This window comes from Danio rerio, chromosome 22 (genome assembly GCF_052040795.2).
Source record: "Danio rerio strain M-AB ecotype USA chromosome 22, GRCz13ab, whole genome shotgun sequence".
NCBI classification, from domain to species: Eukaryota; Metazoa; Chordata; class Actinopteri; order Cypriniformes; family Danionidae; genus Danio; species Danio rerio.
In genome coordinates, this window is record NC_141042.1 from 40999325 (window position 1) to 41020964 (window position 21640).

Below are 21640 nucleotides of genomic sequence, written 5' to 3' on the forward strand. Positions count from 1 at the left end.
GCAGCTTAAAGACGCCTCTCAACTGGGGAATGAAGGCACATGCAGTGCTCAGGTGTGAGTTTTTCACAAACGTCAACACAGTGTCAAAATCTTGATGCTTCTGTGGGTCTCGTCTATTAAATCTGAGCTTTATCTTGTATTTTCTATTAGATTCAGATCAGGTGATTGGCTGGGCCATTCTACAGCTTGATTTTCTTTCTCTGAAAGCATCTGAGAGTCTCCTCGGCTGTGTTTTGGCTCATTGTCTTGCTGAAAAGTCCACCCTGGGTTCATCATCCTCCTGCTATTGTATATGCTGGACTGAAGCAGCTGATATATTAATTATACTAAGAAAGCGCAGAGGATTGCTACCAATCAGGTCGCTTTGAGAAAAAGCACGCCCATAGTGTCCCTAAAGCGTAACACTTCATAGGTATATTAATTTCATTGAAGTCATGACACACCAACATATCTGGCCCAGTTCAGGCCCAGTTATGAGTTATTAACTTGGCCCAGATATGGTCCATGTTTGGCCAGACTTGGTCCAGTTATGTACCGTAATTCACTGCGGCATGTGGGCCAAGCAAAACCTAATGGTTTGGGCCAGAGAAATTTTGCTATGTGGGTAGCCATATCGGCCTAGAAAATAACTACATGCCACTTTCTCTCTTAGTACACAACGTGACGACAGAAGAGTCGAGCTTTACATAGAAAAATACTCAAAACTCTTCAGTCACTTTTTGAGATGCTAATGGTCTAATCTGATTCAGTCATCTATGCTAAGCTAAGCTAAAAGTGCTCTCACCAGACCCGGAGTTCAGCTGAATGGATTCAGAAAGAGGTTTAAGAGTTTCTTTAATATCTTTATATTTACATTCAGTTATTTAGCACTTCAGTATATTTGTACTTTTACTGGTAGTGTAAAAAATGAAAAGCCGAAATAAAACAAATAAGACTTTTTCCAGAAGAACAAATATGATAGGAAATACAGTGAAAAATTCCTGAATCTGTTCAACATCATTTGGAAAATATTTGAAGAGGAAAAATCACAGAAGGGCGAATAATTCAGACTCCAACTGTACATAAATATATGATCAGCATCAGTATTACACACACACACACACACACACACACACACACACACACACACACACACACACAGTCTAATTCTTCTGACAATATCCACCTTATTTTAAGTTATTCTGAATAAACGTCTGATGCATTTAGGACTATATAAGAATAACAACATGCATTAACAAGTACAACTATTTGCACTGAAAGTCAGTTTGTTTACAGCTAACCACAATACATGGAAATACTCAGGAATTATCAGTTAGCAGTGGACTTTATCAACAATATGACCCTGGAATCATATGAAAGGTTGTGCTCACAACTTCTCTACAACGTGATATTGACCTTGCAGTCCACAGGTCCACATGTGGCACAGTGTTTACACAGAGGACGTGACATAATGTTTACATGCTAGAAATAAGACAGAGAGAGGGATTTAAACATCATAAATAACGGCAATTAAAAGTTGTGTTCAAGATTTTATTTTTGCAGTGGGGTCAATGACATTCACGTAAACCGCATTGTAGAATGGCAAGCCTGAAGATTAGTTTCTCTAAATAAATAACAGATTTAAAAGAGGATCAGAGGACAAGGTTTCAGGGGTCATTCTCAGAAAACTGTCCCAAAATACAAACAACGCTAGTTAATCATCACTGCTACACATTAACTTAAACCACCTTAAAGCACTGTTACAGTATAAAACACACACACACACACATATTTATGCATACAGACACACACACACACACATTTACGCATACAGACACACATATTACGTACACACACTCACATATAACACACAAACGCGCACAATATACAGACACACACATATACACACACATACACACTTGCATATTATGCACATACACTCACACACTTTGGTAGACACACATATTACGTACACACACTCACATATAATGCACACATACGCGCACAATATACAGACACACAATTACTCACCTATACACACACACTTGCATATTATGCATACACACACACACATGCACACACACTCGCACACTTCACTAGACACACATATTACGTACACACTCACATAAAACACACACATACGCGCAATATATACAGACACACAAACACACACACTACGCTAGACACACATATTACATACACACACACTCACATATAACACTCCTAAGCACACAATATACAGACACACAGTTAGACACCTATACACACATACATACACACACACACACACTTCGCTAGACACACATATTTCAAATAACACACACATACACGCAATATATACACACACACACACACACTTCGCTAGACACACATATTAAATACACACACACACACTCACATATAACACACACATATGTGCACAATATACAGACACACAGTTAGACACCTATACACACATACACACTTCGCTAGACACACATATTACGTACACACACACACACTCATAACACACACATATGCGCACGTTATACAGACACACAATTACTCACCTATACACACACACATACACACACACTTCACTAGACACACATATTACGTACACACACACTCACATATAACACACACATACGCGCACAATAAACAGACACACAATTACTCACCTATACACACACACATACACACACACTTCACTAGACACACATATTACGTACACACACACTCACATATAACACACACATACGCGCACAATAAACAGACACACAATTACTCACCTATACACACACACATACACACACACTTCACTAGACACACATATTACGTACACACACACTCACATATAACACACACATACGCGCACAATATACAGACACACAATTACTCACCTATACACACACACATACACACACACTTCACTAGACACACATATTACGTACACACACACTCACATATAACACACACATACGCGCACAATATACAGACACACAATTACTCACCTATACACACACACATACACACACACTTCACTAGACACACATATTACGTACACACACACTCACATATAACACACACATACGCGCACAATATACAGACACACAATTACTCACCTATACACACACACACACACACACACACACACACACACACACACACACACACACATATTACACTTGCAGTCCCTTATCTATTACACACACATACACACACATTCACATTTTACTCACACACATGCACATTATACAGACACAAACGTACTCACCTAGACATACACACACGTACACACACACTTGAAGAGTTTAAATGCAAAAGTTTATGTTCTGTTAATTCACTATTAAGACAATAGTTGGGCTAATCAATCTCATACTAGGCTTTCGAGAAACATCTGCAGATGTGTTGAGGCATGTTGGAGCTAAAATCTGCAGGACACCGGCCCTCCAGGACTGTGTTCTGTCTCTGGGTCAATGCGTGTAAAGATTTTGGACATCTTCTTGGACACTTTTAATGCTTCCAAACAGTTTGCTGCAATGTAAAGTGCACATGTCTTGAGGTAGTTCATTATGATGTGATTTTCCTTCTATGTGGGATTTGATTGGACGGGAATCACAGGACTGATTTTTCAATGCACATCATTCAATTGAACTTGAAACACAAAGATCCAATCACACAGAGACAGACAGCGAGATAAATCCCCTCATGCTTCAACATGTGAGGTCGTGCTAAATCTTACGAAAGCTTCATTTGCATTGATCAGGGAGCAGGCGCTCTCTGACCTCTGCATTAAACAGTGATGTTGCAAGCTGCCCTGTGCTGTAATCAATGCTCTGTTTGATCAGTGGGACAGTAGTGATTGAATCTGAGCCTATCAGCGCAGGACGGGCCGGTACACATACATAAATACAGGCTACCAGATGCTGCGGCTGTGTCTGGGAGAAGGATCGCAGCTCCATGATGAAGCAGTGTGTGGTTTTGGTGATACTGTTGGGCTTTTTTGGTGTCCATGGGGCACCGGTGGAAAATTTGACCCCTGGATCCTGCCAAGATGCAGTGACGAACGGAGCCGCGGCTGAAGCGCTGAATAAAATCAACCTGGACCGAAAAGAGGGCTACGTTTTGGGCCTGGACCGCCTCAGCAATGCCTTTTACATGAAGCATGTGAGTCACTTTTTTAATCTTTATTTTTCCTAGTAAAGAAAGAAATAATATTTAAAAAAATACAGTAGAAGTCTAAATTATTTGCCTTTCTGTGTATTTTTTTTTTCAAATATTTCACAGATACAGGAATTTTTCACAGTATTTCCTATAATATTTTTTCTTCTAAAAAAAGTCTTATTTGTTTAATTTCTGCTAGAATAAAAGCAGTTTTTCATTTTTTAAACACCATTTTAAGGTCGATATTATTAGCTCCTTTAAGCTATATTTGTTTCCGATTGTCTACAAACCAAACCCACATATTGTACAACAAATAAACAAGCAAACAGAAGAAATGTGTGCATTGATTTATCACTTTTCAGCATGATTGATTCTGTTTATTTACTTGTGTAAATGTGTGTAAATTTATATTTTGTAACTTCAGTGGTATTACTGACTAATATGAAAATGTTTGATTTATTTAGAATGCAGTTTGTACAGTCATATTTTCTGTCTTTTAGTAGATTTATTATATAGAAGACTTGATTTGTTTTCCAAATTAAGTGGATCTAATTAGATTTGCATTGTAAACATTATATACAAGTTTAAAAGGTATTACTTTTTAGTTCATATATCAAGGTTTTAATTATGATCATTCTGCATAAATCAACAGATTTTATTTGACAAAATTCTGCGCAGAATTAGCAAAAAAATTAATAAATAAATGTCCGCAGATTCCGTCGGGCCCTAGCTATATGTGTGATTATTTATTTTTTAATTAGTCTGTTTACTTATTTATTTAATATTATAACTATACACTGAAAACAATAATATGATCAATTAATCAGGACAACCCCTGTTTTTAGTTAATTAAAAAAGTTAACCATGTTCTAACTTAATGTTATAAGTTACGCAAGCTGTTTTAGGTCAGTTTAATAAGAGTTTAAATTACTCATAAGGTTAATCTTCAGCTTAAACATTTAAGAGAACCAGTATTTTTACTTGTTTTATTCATTTAGATTTTTATATTAATTAAACAAACAAATATAATTTGCATATAATAATATTCAGTGGAAGAGTATTTTTTTATTTATTTTTTTCAAATATTTCCCAAATGATGTTTAACAGATTCAGGAGTTTTTGTGCATTTATTTATACTTATATCACTTATTGCTAATTATTTTTTGTTGTTGAATTATAACATTTTAAAAGTCTTTTATTAAAATGTTATCCACCCAAAATAAAAGAATATGTAACATGTGTTGGCTATATGTGTGACTATTTATTTATTAATTAATCTATTTACGTATTCATTTATTACAATAACTATTCACTGAAAACAATGATATGATCAATTAGTCAGGAAAACCCCTGTTTTTAGTTAATTGTAACTTATTAAACTAAGTTTATCATGTCCTAAATTAATGTTATAAGTTATGCAAGCTGCTTTAGGTCAGTTTATTATAATGTGAGTTTAAATTACTCATAAGGTTAATCTTCAGCTTAAACAATTAAGGCAAACAGGATTTTTAAATAGTGTATTACTGAGGTTTTGTCTTGTTTCTATTTCCCTGTAATGGGTTGCAGCTGGAAAGGCATTCTCTGCATAAAACATATGCTGGATAAGTTGGCGGTTCATTCCGCTGTGGCAACCCCAGATTAATAAAGAGACTAAGCTGAAAATGAATGAATGAATGAATGGATGAATGAATGAATGTCTTGTTTCTAGTCAGAAATGCTTAAATCAAAGTCAAAAAGTCTAAATCAACATTTAAAGTGTGAAGTGGGTTCACATTGAAGCAAGTCAATTAATCTGTAAAATAAACTCATTTTAAGCTGAAAACAATGCTATTTTCCTTACCTCATTAGCAGGTTTCTTGCTTGTTTTCAGAAAAAAAACCTCACCTAATTTTGACTTATTATTTCTAAAATAAAACTCTTTCCTTAGTACAAATAAAATAAAATAAAATAAAATAAAATTAGGGGCGACACAGTGGTTAGTGGTTAGTACTTCTGTTTTTTCCACAGTCCAAACACATGCACAATAGGTGAATTGAATGAACTGTAGAATCACACCAACAGAATAATTACTATAGCTGTCGTGTTACCATAGCAACTGTAAAATCACCTCAACAGATCAGTTACTATAGTTGTCATGTTACCATAGCAACTGTAGAATCACCACAACAGATCAATTACTATACCTTTTGTGTTACCATAACAACTGTAGAATCACAACAGATCAATTACTATAGTTGTTGTTACCATAGCAACTGTAGAATCACAACAACAGATCAATTACTATAGTTGTCTTTACCATAGCAACTGTAGAATCACCACAACAGATCAATAACTATTGTTGTTGTGTTACCATAGCAACTGTAAAATCACCACAACAGATTAATTACTGCAGTTGTCATGTTCCCATAGAAACTGTAGAATCACTACAACAGATCAATTACTATAGCTATCGTGTTACCATAGCAACCGTAGAATCACCACAACAGAAAAACTACTAAAGCTGTCGTGTTACCATAGCAACTGTAGAATCACAACAGATCAATTACTATAGTTGTCGTGTTACCATAGCAACTATATATCAAGTACTTTACTATAGTATGGTTAAAAAACACGACAGTATTTAGTATAAATTACATCATCATCATCATTATTTTTATTAATATTATAAATAATTATTATTAAAGTAAAAAGTAAAGAAAGTAAAATACACCTTTATTGCTGTAATGATTAACCCTTTGCTAGCTTCTTGCCAATTTCTTCCCATATCTACAAATGCTAACCAAAGTTGTTTTGTTTTTTTCTTGTAGGGTGAGACAGGGATTGTCTTCTACCTCACACTTGACGTTTTGGAGACCAAGTGTCACGTCCTCAGCAAGAAACCCTGGAAAAGTTGTGAAATCCGCAGCCCTGAAGAGTACCCGGTATGGCTTTGCTAGCTGATAAAAGTTAGAAAAAACTCTGCTAATAATATTTACTCAGTGCTCTTAATCCCGCTTTCCTCCGACAGGTCTATGGACAGTGCAAGGCAGTTATGTACATGAACAGAGTCCACAGAGTGGCCCGACTCTACAAATACAGCTGCACCGTGAGGCCAGGTAATACCCGATCACATCTAGCCAGTCAACTAATAACTGATTTATTTTCTCTTTGCCATGATGACAGCACATCATATTTGACTAGATATTTACTAGTATTCAGTTTAAAGTGACTTTAAAGGCTTAACTGGGTTAATTAATTGTATAGCAGTGGTTTGTTCTGTTGACAATAACAAATATTGCGTAAGGGGGCTAATATTGACCTTAAAATGCTTTTAAAATAATAAAAGCTAATCTCATTCTAGCCAAAATAAAACACATAGGACTTTAATAATATTAAAGTAATTTATAATAATAATAATTATTAATATTAGTAATTAGTTATATCTTTAAAATAAGATATTATTGGTATTACTGTGAAACATTCCTTGCTCTGATAAACAGTGTACTATAAAACCGTCTGCTTGGGTTTAAATTGTGTGCTATTGCATGTGTCTAAATACTCACCATGTTCTAGATTAAACAAACCGACTCTCTCATTTTTCAGTGCCCGCTTCCAAAATCCAAGAACGGTGCCCAGACTGCCCTATGCAGCTCTCTGGAGACAATGAAGAAGTCTTGAAGACTGTGAAGATGGGCATGGAGAAATACAACAACGAGAGCGGGCTGAATAACTACTTTGCACCTCTGAACATTACAAGAGCTTCCGCTTCGGTAAGAAAATCAAGCAAATCATTTAAAGCAGCGGTTCTCAAACTGTTTTCACCAAGTACCACCTTAGAAAAAAATAGTCAAGTACCAGCATAATAATCTGTATTGAAGTACAGTAGCATAGTAGGCCTAATTAAGCAGCGGCAGCTCTAAGCAGGTAACCAGGCAGATTAATTCCTCATATTAGGAATATTTATTATTGTCAGCCAAAAAAATAATAAAACATCAATGTTTAAATTAAAACGTGCTTTTAAAAGTTAATTAAACCAGCACTGTTCTTAAGAAGTAAAAAGAAAACTGCTGTATTTAAATGTAAAGTATTGTCATATAGTAGCCTATTCATTAAAACCTAGAAACGTTCTTTGGACCTCGCTATATGCCATCACATTCATGTATATTATTTTTGATAATTTTTCAAATTTACAAATAAGTCCTATATACATGCAACATATATCCTTCAAATATGCAGAGGAAATTATGTGTAAAGGTTTAAAGTTTGTTCATTTATCTACTTTAATTATTCAGCGGTTCCTTCGCGTACCACTGGAAGGAAGCCTGCGTACCACAGTTTGAGAGCCACTGATTTAAAGGAACACTCCACTACTAAACAGAAGCTCATTTTACAGCTCTCCCACACTGTGAACAAATGATTCACAAGGGTTTTTCGTTTATTTTCGGTTGTTAATTGCATTATGGGATGCTGATCTCTGCTCTGTCCCATTTTGATGTTGAAAATTCAACTCTACAGTTTAATCAAGTGACTTTTATTGTCATTTTAGTTGGTTGAACTAATAATATAATGCATAAAGAAATAATATCTAAAGAAATACGTCTGTACAAAAGGAGAAAAGGTGCTGCAGTGTGTTACAAGGTTTCTGTAGCGTAATATACGACACCAACACAGACAATGCAGCACTGGAAAAAGTCACTTGTGTCACTAATGCAATGAATAACACAAATTTACCAGCCTGATCTCACGAGAAAACGTAAGTATTTTACGTTTTGGCAGTTTAGTGGCTAATTCGTACGAATTCGTACGAGTTCAGTCGTACGAAATAGTACGATTTTAAAAAGGAGGCGTGGCACCTGACCCCACCTCTAACCCCAACCGTCATTGGGGGATGAGCAAATCGTACTAAATTGTACGAATTAGATCGTACGAATTCATACGAATTAGCCACTAAATCAAAAAGTTACGAATTGCCGTGAGATTGTGTTGAATTTACAGATATTGTTTTTACAGTGTAGAGTTAAACACTTGAGTTTACTATTTCTGAATCCAATCTGATCCATTTTAGCTTAGCTTAGCATAGATCATTGAATTAGAATAGACCGTTAGCATCTTAGCACCGTTAGTTCATTTGAACTCACAGTGCATTAACTAATGTTAACAAGCATGGATTCCGATTTTAATAATGCATTAGTTAATGTTGAACTATGATCAATAAATGCAAGATTATTCATACCTAAGTAAGGTTTGTAAGTGCATTAACTATTCATTCACTCATTCATTTTCTTTTCGGCTCAGTCCCTTTATTAATCTGGGGTCGCCACAGCGGAATGAACCGCCAACTTATCCAGCACGTTTTTTTACGCCTAGATTAACTAATATACAATTAAGAAGTGTAACACTGTAAAATGCTGGGCTCCACATAATGGATTTGTGTTGGGGCATCATGAAATAATTAAGTTAACTTAATAGTTTTTTTTCTTCAAATTTAAGTTTTAGAATATAAAACAATCAGTTTCAGCTCATTTTAAACAAGTAGTTCGAGCAAACAACAAAGGTAATGTTATTGAGTGTACCACTGATCCTTCAAGCATGAAAAATAATGCAATTCCTGCACTGAAGGATGACATTAAATATGTATACAATCTTTTTATTTTTATTTTGTAGCTTCACTTAGGAAGATTCTATACTGCGGAGTTCACCATCCAGGAAACCGTCTGCTCCTCCAAAACTAAAGATGTTGATGTCTCGAAATGTGAGCTGATGGCGTGTGAATTTGCGGTGAGTGTCGAGACTTTTCAGTATAGCACAGTGGTTCTCAAAGTGGGGGTCGGGACCCCCCGAGGGGTCGCGGGGCAATGAAGGGGGGTCGCCTGGTGATTTCCAAAAATCTATTTATTTTTATTAAACCATAAGAATTAACATGTTTTATCCATAACTATACTGAAAATAAAAATAGTCGTTTATAGTTACTATATACTATATAGTTACAATAGTAGCTTATAGTTACTAGTTCTATTGGATTGCGACCCCTGGGGTAATTACAGTATATTAAAGGCAGCAATAGCGTCAGATGCATTTTGATTTTATAACATCAGGTTATACTTTCTAGCACATTTAAAGCACTGACACAAATTTAATTGGTGTGTCTGCGTCATTGCATGCAAGGTTTCTGTATTTATAACCACCTCAGAGGATATTGGGGGTCGCGAGTCACTGCCATTGTTATTTTGGGGGTCGCGGGCTGAAAAGTTTGGGAACCCCTGGTATAGCAGATGCACAGACTGTCACACCTGTTGCAGTGCCCTAGTTTGGACACTTAAGGGCACTAGTTTGTTTTGTAGTTTCACTTCATTTCCCATAATCCTTTGTATTACTGATTGTGTTATGTTACAGCTGTTTCGTGTTTGTTAATTTAGTCCTGTCTTTATAAACCCTCTTGTTCTCTGTTTTAGTTGCCTTAGGATTTTGTTAGTTCCTCACGTCTGGTATGTTTGTCTGGTTATCTAGTTTTTTTGTATTACGATTATTCTTGGATTCCTGTTTGTGTTCGTTTTTGTTAGCACTTGTTAGCACTCCTACCCTGTCCTTGTATTTACCCGTTTTTGCACTTTTGCCAGTTACTTCGTCTGGTCATCTAGTTTTTGTATCTTGCTTCTAGTTCTGTGCAAGATTTGGAAATCTGTCTTTTTGGATGCCTTTGTCTTTTTGTTAATAAATTGCTGCACTTGGATTTTTGCATTTAGTGATCTTTCCCCATTTCGTGACATACCTCAAGTGTCCAAACTAGGGCACTGCAACAGGTGTGACACAGACATACAGTCCTCAAATACAGTCGAAGTCACAACAATCAATATTTATTTATTTTCCAAATATTTCCCAAATGATGTTGAACAGATTCAGGAATTTTTCACAGTATTTCCTATAATATTTTTTCTTCTGGAGAAAGTCTTATTTGTTTTATTTCTGCTAGAATTAAAGCAGTTTTTAATTGTTTTAAACTCATTTTAAGGTCAATATTATTAGCGCCCTTAAGTTATATTTATTTTGGATAGTCTCCAGAACAAACCACTGTTATACAATGACTTGCCTAATTACCCTAACTTTACCCTAATTACCCGAGATAAGCCTTTAAATGTCACTTTTAGCTAAATACTAGTGTCTTGAAGAATATCCAGTCTAATATTATGTGCTGTCATCATGGCAAAGAGAAAATAAATCAGTAATTAGAGATGAGTTATTAACACTATTATATTTAGAAATGTGTTAAAGAAAAATCTTCTCTCAAATTGGGGGATAGTTATTGAGGAGGGATCATAATTCTGACTTCAGCTTTATATTGTGTTTGCCATTAATAGTAAAAATGATCACATATTTTGCTCTTTCGCTTTTTAGCACAAAGGATTGTGCAAGGCGTCTCACTCTGTGACCGTCACTAAAGAGGAACACCTCAACATTCAGTGTGAAATCTTCGAACCAGAGGTAAGAATATACATTTCCATTAGCAGTCAAAGGGTTCAACGCAAAGGATTTTTTCTACTGGTCCGATCGCGCCAATGATTTAGATTTTTACTTGCCCGGCCAAAATTTCCACTGGCCCCACCAAAGAAAAAATACAATTTAATAGCTATTTTTAGCCACATATTTTAAATAATGTGTCAAAAATTTAATTATTTTAAATAATTAAAATTTACTAATTTTAAAAATTATTTAAATGTTAAAAATTATTTAAATAATACTTTTAAAATGTCAATATATGTATAATGAGCAAAATTATGTGTTAACAAAACAAAAAGAGCAGAATGGAAAATGTGAAGGTATTTTATTTCAGGTCGAAATTATTTAACAAAAAGGTGGCCCCAATCGGGCCAGTAATGATCCTGTCTACTGTATCATTTGTACTTTAAAGTTATTTTGAGTTTATATATTGTTACATCCCTTTCGTTTCCCCTTACCTTATTACAGTCAAGGGGGAACGAAAAGGAAAACATTAAGCCAGTTGCAATTATTGTTTCCATTTGCACTAGATGAGGAACAACAAGACACGAAGTACTAATAAAGTGAACTTGTTGATTAAAACTTGTTGAGTTAAATGCTTATAGAAAAATTAAGTTTTGCACAAAAGCAGTAATAAGAAATAAGAACTTGACAATTTCACTAAGTGAAGTGTATTTGCAAACTAATTTCGAAAGGGACACGTGCTTTTGATTGTTCACAGCTGTTCCAACATTAGCTCATGACTAATTATCCAGACAATTCTTAACTCACTATTAATAACCAGACTTTTCTCATCTCAATATCTTATATGAAGAAACCCCCCCACCCAACCCTACTTTCCCTCCTTTCAACAAGAATGCCCCAGGTTTAATTCCCTTCCAAACCAGGCGACATTTCTGTGCAGACTTTTGCTCATTCTCCTTGGCTCGTGTGGGTTTTCCCCGGGTCCTCCCACAGTTCAAAAACGAGCACCCTAAACAATTAATCCAAAATATTTATAGCCGTGGTCTGAGTACACCTCTTCTTAGCCATCCATATCTGACACTTAGCTGCAAATAAGCAATGGGGGAGTCATCGAGATCTACCTGAGCTCAAACTCCCCTCTCGTCCTGCAACAGGAGGGAGCCCAGGGCTCGAGGATCTTATGAGCTCAGGGTCTCTCCCGGGGAGCACACCAAACAAGATTTATTAGCAATCATCAGCTAAATGTGAACTCTTGAAGTGAAGTTTATTTGTAAACTAATTTCGAGAGGATCACGTGCTTATGATTAATTACGGCAGGTCATGCATTAGCTAACACTTAATTCACCAATCAGATGATTCCTAATTCATTATAAATAATCAGAGTTTCTTACTTGAGTTATCTTCACTTTGAAGAATCCCCCTTCCACCCCTACTCCTCCCCCTTTGCCTTTATAGGGCAGCACAACACAATCTCACGGCAATTCGTAACTTTGTGATTTAGTGGCTAATTTGTATGAATTCGTACAATCTAATTCGTACAATTAAGTACGACGTGCTCATCCCCCAATGACCCAATGTTTTGGGGTGGGGTTAGGTGCCACGCCTTCCTTTTAAAATCATACAATTTCGTACGAATTAGCCACTAAACTGGCAAAACGTAAAATACTTACGTTTTCTCGTAAGATCAGGCTGGGCAGCATGGTGGCCCAGTGGTTAGCACAGTTGCCTCACAGCAAGAACGTCACTGGTTCAAATCCTTAACGTATTTTAGAATGAGCTTGGGTTGGGCGTTTCCCTTATATAGTATCCCACCATTCTACAGTGCAACGATTGCAGTTCCTTTCAATTTCGTCATCGAATATAAGTCGGTGCCTCGAATAATTGACTTCCAACTCAGCCAACCTGCGTATCCTATAAATGCAAAACAAAACCAGCAAAACCAAAACAACCAACCCAAGGTCATTCTGAAAACGTAGCTCTGCAGACGTTTCTGGAGGCCGCGATTTACGTGGCCGGAGCTACGTATGGCCACATTTGTTTTTTTTGGTTTTTTCGAGCCTCACCTCCGTGTGTAGGGCTTTCCCGCCGCAACCAGTTTGTCCGCTTAGCTCGTGGTGTTACGTCGGCGGAGCGAAGGCCCGGAGGAGGAGCCACCCGCGGCGACAACCGGGTTCGGGTCCGGGGAAGTGCGGTTCCAGAAATCAGGTAAGATGAAAAACAGAATCCAAAAAATTAAAAGCGAATGAGTTCGTGACGGGGCAAGAATGCGGCGTAATCCGAAAACTCGGTCAAAATCGGACGAGGGCTTTTGCTTTTCTTTTCTGGACCGAGCGGCGCGCATTCCAGAGAGGCGTTCGAGACGCGAAAAAGCGCGGCACAGCGGCCTCTTGCGGATTCGAGAAAACAAAAACTGCACAAATACGTACCTCCCGGGACGTATTTTGCGTTCTCCAGAAACGTCCGCAGGGGAACGTTTCTACGATTAGCCAGGGTTGAAAACAACTGTCCGCAAACTGTAAAATGCCGTATTGAAGTAACAATATTATTCTTGTTGTAATTATTATTTTGTTTTTATTAATTTGTAAGTCAGTGAGACAAAAATGTTTAAAAACAAAAATGTTGTTCAAAACTAAACAAAAAGTCATATTTACAGTAGATTCATTCATGTATTGTTGTTTACAGGCGGCCGAAGAGGAAAAGAAAAAGCACTTGCTCGGAGGTGAAGTGGACCACAGCCACACAACAGGCTCGCCCACTGCACACGATCACGCCAAAACACACACACACGAGCACTCACACGAGCACACACATGAGCACGACCACACCAAACCACACTCACACGATCATGACCACGACCACACCAAACCACACACCCACAACCACACGCACTCTCACGAGCATGACCACGGACACACGCACTCTCACGACCATGACCACGAACACACACACCACGCGAAAGCCCATGAGCATGGCCAGGATGAGTGGGAGCACCAGCACCACCAGTACGGCCACAAAAAAGACGAGACCCACGAACACGACCACGAGATCGTCCTGGACCACGACCACAAGCACAGACACATCCATGAGCACGAGCACCACCACCATCACCACCACGATAAATCCCATCAAACCAAATCCAGGCGTCCTGATGGGATTTTCAACGTCCTTCCTCCTGTGGATAAGCCCATGATCCTTCCCTCATTCCCTGACAAACCTGCAGCGGGACCCGAGCAGCCCTCCACTCTCCCGCTCCTCCCCGATCCCGAAATCCCAGGACAGAAAGAACCCACCATCCATACATTCCCCAGCAAAACATCCCCCGAGTGTCCAGCGCAGTCCACCATCGAAAATGGGCTCCTCAAGCAGATCGTCAGCGAGGATCCGCTCTTTAAACCCGCTGCATAGACATCAGATATTTAATGTACAGAGTGACGAATGAGATTGCAAAAGGTGCTATTGGGGTGTGTGTCAAATAAAAGCATGTTGGGGAATCAGTGTTGTTTATTTGTGTTCAGCAGATAACTCTGTGATTAAAAGTACACTGCGGGGTACCACAAGGCTCGGTGCTTGGTCCTTTTGCTTTTTGACATTATACAGATATTCATATCATATGAGAAGCACTTCTCACAAAACAGACGCTTTACACACATCCATACTTGTGTATAAATGTTTATGAACAGGAGTTGATTATAACTGCAGATCTATGACAATGTGAAATAGCCTACTGTAACGTCTGCAATTATATTAAATAAACAAATAATGAACATATATGAACACATACAGCCCCTTACAATCTACGATATGATACCAACTACAGACAAACTACACACAGCAGACATTTAGTCCTTGTTTAGGTTCATAAACAACACAAAATATAGCCTACAGTCAGAGCTGATCTCTCATCTGTGTGTGTGATCTTCAGCAGCACATGTAGCCTCTGTTAGAGAGTAATTTAGTCATTCCCAGTTCCTAATATTCCAGAAGCTGAAGATAATAGTTAAACATGGCAGTTTGTTCACGTTTATAAGAAATATTGTGCTCCTTTTTTTCCAGCTTCTCCTTTTTTTTTCGCGCTTCACTCTCTCGTTTGTCAGTGTCTGACAGGATCGGGTTTCAAAAGCATTTCAGTAATCAAGCGCACGTTATTATCATCAGCTCAAGAAGTTTGTTATATCAGACATAGACGCGCGGCGAGCGCAAGCAAGAAAGTGAAACCGCTCGCGCTTCAGACTGGCTCCTAAAAACCTAAGGGGCACAGAGTAAATCTGCTCTGCTTTATATATATAAGAATAAGAATATATATATGGGCAATTCCGTGCAAATGTCAACCTTGCCATGAAAAAGATTTTCGTTTTTACCAAAATATGGAAACCATTTCTGGGTTTTTTGTGTAACCAAGTATTTTACAGTACTTTAAAAATACTCAAAAATACATATGTCAATGTTTTCAAACTATTCTATTTGATTTACCAAAGTCACACAAATGGTAATTTCACATGCGTCACATCCATAACAGAGAGATGTCACATCCATAACGACACTTTTTCCTCAGAAATGTGAAAATATTAAATAAAATAAAACCAAGCAATTTTGTTTTATAGAGAGCCGACTCTAATCCTTTTGATTAGCATTATTTCTTTTGGGTTGTGCAGTTTAATTCACATAATTTCTACAAAGTATGTTGTATACTGTAAACTCGCAGACTTTTTTTGTCACATCCATAACGCATGCTTATTTTCCTCATTTAAAGTACAAAACACATTTACAGATTGATATTTTTCTGCTCCCATAACTCTGTGGCTAGTTGCTCTTGAAAATATAATTACATTTTTCAATATAATGTTAACATACTTTCTCTGTCAATTTATGTGTTGAGTTTTTACTGCAAATGTCACATCCATAACGCTGGAATTTCTTATATATATATATATATATATATATATATATATATATATATATATATATATATATATATATATATATATATATATATTTTTTTTTTTTTAAGCTGTAAAAGATCTCTCGCTGTGTATTTTAAACATGGCGGCTCTATTGTTTTCATTCTGGCTTGTGGCGTAAGCGAATGACGTAGCTCTGTAAACCAATAGCGCTCATCTGCGCGTCTAGCTCCGCCTTCTCGTGTTTGGTACCCTTTCGAAAGGGTGCCAAAAGAGTGGTACGGTTCAGTTCGCCTTTCGACAATGGAAACGGCAATAAAAGCATACCAACCCGAACAGTATCGTACCACCCAGTGGAAACGGGCCATTACTCCACTACTTTCCTTCAACCTGCAGTCACTGCTTTATTTTTTCTTGTCTATGGGGATTTTATAATTATATAGAAAGTTTGTTACTTAATATTTATAAGGCAACAAGTTTTACACTCTTTTGAAAGTAAAGTCACCTAGTTGCCTTAACAGTGTATAGGGACTCTAGATGTTATAAAATGTTTATAGTTTCTACAACTAATGGAAAAGCTTTCAACGGTTAATAAGTATTACATATATAAGGGTGTTCATAACAGTCATAAACCAATGTGGAATTTCAGTGTTGAAAGCTCCTGCATATGGCAAAGTGATTAATGGTTGCACTGAGTTTTGATAAATTAAAACACTAGTCTGTTGAAAAAAAAAAACGCATATGGATTGAATCTGAAATAAAGTGAAGCACAAGTATGGTAATTAATACGCTGAATATGTCCTCATCCATTGTATATCCTCTTCCCCTGTTCTCAAACCTCACAGGAAACACTTTGCACTATTATTATGTAAATACTTTTCATTATGGATGATTTACGAGCCACTTTGCTTATGGGTGGCAAAAACAATGTCCCCACAAGGTCAAAAAAGACTGGTATTACTATACTTGAGGGGACATTTGTACGATGAACAGTAGACACACACACACACACACACACACACACACACACACACACACACACACACACACACACACACACACACACACACACACACACACATACTCAAGGGCACCTTGACGTCATTGTATGGAAGGTGGAAGCAAGCGCTGTTTATTCATTTCCTCCATCTATAACTCCAGTCAGATCTGAAAATCAAACAAAATGACCTTGAGTTACGTGTCTGAATCTAACCTCAAGCCATTGGGAGTATTTATGGTTATTTTGAATAATTTCTACGCCTGTAAGTTAAACTGAATAGCACAACTCAAACAGTGCATAACACCGAAATAAAACAAGTATTAAACAGCATATGGCAAACATTAACACAAATCCTCAGCTCTGTAGACACGATTAACTAAAGATATACAGTAATGTAAGTAATGTGCTGGTGTTGTTAATTCAATGTTTCCCTACAGATGGCAGCATAGACTTAAAAAGGAAGTCATGAATCTATCTCAAATTTCAGATGTGTTTTGTTAATTGCCAATGCCTTTTCAGTGTGTCCTTTCAGCACACATGGATGGGTCATCTGTGGATATTTTCTTGTAGAAAGAATAATAAATTCCACACTGTTACACTCCAATACCAGGGAAATATATAGAGTCGTGGTCAGAATTATTAGCCCCCGTTTAATTTTTTTCCCCAATTGTTAATAACTCATCTCTAACAACTGATTTAATTTATTTTTGCCATGATGACAGTAAATAATATCAGACTAGATATTCTTTAAGACACTTCTATACAGCTTAAAGTGACATTTAAAGGCTTCACTAGGTTAATTAGGGTAAATAGGCAGGTTAGGGTAATTAGGCAAGTTATTGTATTATGATGGATTGTTCTGTAGACTATCAAAAATATATAGCTTAAAGGGGCTAATAAGTTAGTCCTTAAAATGGTGTTAAAAAATTTAAAAACTGCTTTTATTCTAGCCGAAATAAAACAAATAAGACTTTCTCCAAGAGAAAAAATATTATCAGACATACTGTGAAAATTTCCTGAATCTGTTTTTTTGGAAATATTAAAAAAAAAAAAAAAAAAAAGAATCAAAGGGGGCTAATAATTCTAACTTCAACTGTATATAGACACACACATATACACAGTTGTATTACACATGTAATAGTTTGATTGCGGTGTTTACATGTCTGTACCGCACTTCAATAATGCAACTAGGCATACTCCAAATGTCTTAATCTGATTTCTGTTAAGTTCGATTATGACCTTAATCAGATTAATTGAATCTTAGTCAGAATGTTGTCTTAATCATAATAAATCGGATTATTGGTTTCCATGTAAACGTACTCTACTAAATCTTCAATGCCTGCTTGATATACAATATAAAGTGGGTAACAGAATGGACAAGAAAAACTGCATTAAATGACATTTTTACATGCCATGTCTTTAAATTATATAAAAGTATATTTACCCCAGTATTTTCATTGGAGTTTCTGCGCTAACGCTGCTAATTAAGGTACTAGCTAGCTAGCATTTCATCTTGCTTTACTCTTTAACAACTAAATTAATACTTAAATATGTTTAAATTATTGTGTTTTAATTTCATTGTAGCATCAATGATGTAAAAGGAACCGTATGAAATTTAAAATAGTCACATTTAAATCTTCACAAAAAGTTTAGCGTTGTCTGAAAAGACTAACGTTAGCTGTGCTTAGAGTTAGCCCATTGTTCAACTAAAGAAAGTTGCGCTAGCAAAATAAACATTGTATGTCATTAAAATAACATTTAATGTCTGTTTCATAGTGGTGGTAGTATGGGACCGAAATAAAAACAAACATTAAATCTAAACAAACACAATAGAGCTTTAGTATATGTTTGCACCCGTGTTTACTAACGTAAAAGAGTATGACCTCATCGCAGGTTTTTGTTTGTTTATTTGTAATCCTGTCTCTCACCAACAGATGTCTCCGTTGTTCACCGTTAATTCATCAGCACATGTCAGGTCTCCACACACACACACACACACACACACACCTCTTCAGAATCAGACTCTCTTCTGCTCCTCCAGAATCATGTAGCAGGAGGCTCTTCAGCGCTGATTTCAGACCGCGGGAGGTGCAGGGATGGCGGGGGGACGCAGAGGACTGGTGGCCCCTCAGAACACATTCCTGGAGAATATAGTGCGGCGCTCCAACGGTGAGAAAAGCCTTGTACACTGATGAAATTATTCAATTAGCTATATTACAATCAACTCGGCACTTACCTTTGGAGTGTACTATAACCATGCTGTAGCCTACTATATCCATCTCGTTGTTTCATAAATCAGTTTTTTTTACTGTTGTGCTGGAATGATTTCTCTCGCTTATGTTTAATTTAGCATGTCACACATTAAATGATCTGGTGTTTTGTATACTAAAGACATAACTATAATTAATTCTACTAACGTTACTGTGGTACAGTGTTATATTGAGGTGAAGCTGGTTTATACAACTTCATATTCATTCATTTTGGCAGTGTCTTGTTTACAACTCTAGAATGTTAGGTCTGAAATCACATGTATGTATAACTTCCAAACAACATAAGCATCATTTAAATCACCAACAATGTTGTAGTTTTGATAGTCATTGGCTGCTAATGTGATTTTCCAGTTTGTTTAATTTGCAAATAATACTTTCCAGAAATTATATTATTAATGCAGGGTTTCTGCAGGGTGAAATATTACTGAAATATTGTGTTGTAGGTCTTAAATCTTTTTTAAACAGGTCTTAATTTTCATTTGTTCATGCATTGCATCCCAATCTGGCCAAAACCCATACAATCATCAACAATCATCTCAATACAGTTTTAAACTTTTTATTTTAAAAAGGTTATTTTTAACTCGACTTATCATATTGGTTTAATTATTTTCCTTAAAATTACATTTTTTAAAAATTTCTTCATGTTGTCGGTGCAATAGCGCAGTGGTTAGTGCGCCAAAATATGGTATTAGCATGTCAGGGCGTCCCGAGTTAGAATCCCAGCTCAAGGACATTTCCCTACCCTATCCCCCCCTCTCTCCGACTTTGCTTCCTGTCTAAATACTGTCCTATCTACAAAAGGCCAAAAACAAATATTTAAAAAAAAAGTTCTCCATGTACATTTAGTTTATTATAGTTTTTAAAACTTTTAAAACATTTGTTCTTTTTTTTTTTTTTAAAGAAAGTTTATGTTGGCAAAAAGTGTATAGATACAAGTAGAGCTTGCTTGTTTTTACACAATATTTTAATATTTTAAATCTAAAATTTGTAAATTATGTATGTATTATCATATTATTAAATGTATTCAATTATAATAAAATATTTTTGATAGGTCAAATAAAAAACTTTTCCATCTGGGCCATTTGAAATATTTCTTAGGCTTTATCGCTTTATAAGTCTTTAATTACAGTCATAATGGTCTTAAAAATGTCTTAAATTTAACTCTGTGAAACCTGCAGAAACCCTGTAATGTTAGAATTTGCCAATAAAATACCAACTTTACCTCAATCATTAATTATAATTACTCACTACAGACACACACACACACACACACACACACACACACACACACACACACACACACACACACACACACACACACACACACACACACACACACACACACACAAACAAATAAATCCTAAATCTAAAAGTTGCCTGTTCTTGCTCCTTTCAACTTTTCAGTTTGGACATTTTCTCATAGACAGACAGGTATATAGCTGCTGTTTTATTTTGGTATTTCAGACTCATTCATTTATCCTTGTGTGGTGCTGTTTCTGTTCATCGTTGTTTGCTTTGTCATCTGTTATTTGTGGATCCAGATCAGTGAAAGTGATTTCTCGTATCCCTTCATTCACCCTCCCCTGTGTATTATTATATATATTATGTGCTCAGTTTTATTCTGTAATTGAGTTTGTGGAGAAGCTTCAACACTCAAGGATAATGCAACATATATGTATTGTTGGATATCTTTTATTCACATCTTTAAATGACTTGCTGCTGCAATCACATTATGGCAGGAACATATATGTTTATATTCTGCTTCAAATCCTGTTTAGTCTTGCACTATTGTGGTTGGTAATCAGTCATCTATACATTACCTGACAAAAGTCTTGTGGCCTATCCATGTTTTAGGAACAACAAATAATAAGTTGACTTCTAGTTTATCGTTTGGTTTCAGAAGTGGCTTA

The 21640-nt window shown here is 36.4% G+C and overlaps 2 protein-coding genes and 1 long non-coding RNA gene across 5 annotated transcripts in view; 2 read left to right on the forward strand and 1 right to left on the reverse strand.

The window, feature by feature from the left end:
- The first annotated feature begins 3808 nt into the window (after window positions 1-3808).
- On the forward strand, window positions 3809-15120 carry fetub (fetuin B). Of its 2 annotated transcripts, none has more exon segments than NM_001386824.1 (7): window positions 3809-4128; window positions 6933-7046; window positions 7133-7220; window positions 7708-7874; window positions 9769-9882; window positions 11497-11583; window positions 14245-15120. In NM_001386824.1, coding segments are annotated over 7 exon segments (1500 nt in total). In that variant the 5' UTR covers window positions 3809-3921; the 3' UTR covers window positions 14968-15120.
- Window positions 15121-17564: 2444 nt separating this feature from the next.
- On the reverse strand, window positions 17565-20007 carry LOC141380262 (uncharacterized). Its single transcript, XR_015522461.1, has 3 exons — window positions 19697-20007; window positions 19468-19601; window positions 17565-17627 (listed from the first exon to the last, which is right to left on the reverse strand). It is a non-coding gene; the product is annotated as an uncharacterized LOC141380262 (long non-coding RNA).
- The window catches only part of kcnh1b (potassium voltage-gated channel, subfamily H (eag-related), member 1b), a 52636-nt gene continuing 50475 nt past the window's right edge, over window positions 19480-21640 (forward strand). The window contains exon 1 of one of the 2 annotated variants that reach the window (XM_087302246.1): window positions 19480-19629. In XM_087302246.1, the coding sequence (XP_087158372.1) occupies window positions 19557-19629 (73 nt within the window). In that variant the 5' untranslated portion in view covers window positions 19480-19556. 2 annotated transcript variants of the gene reach the window in all.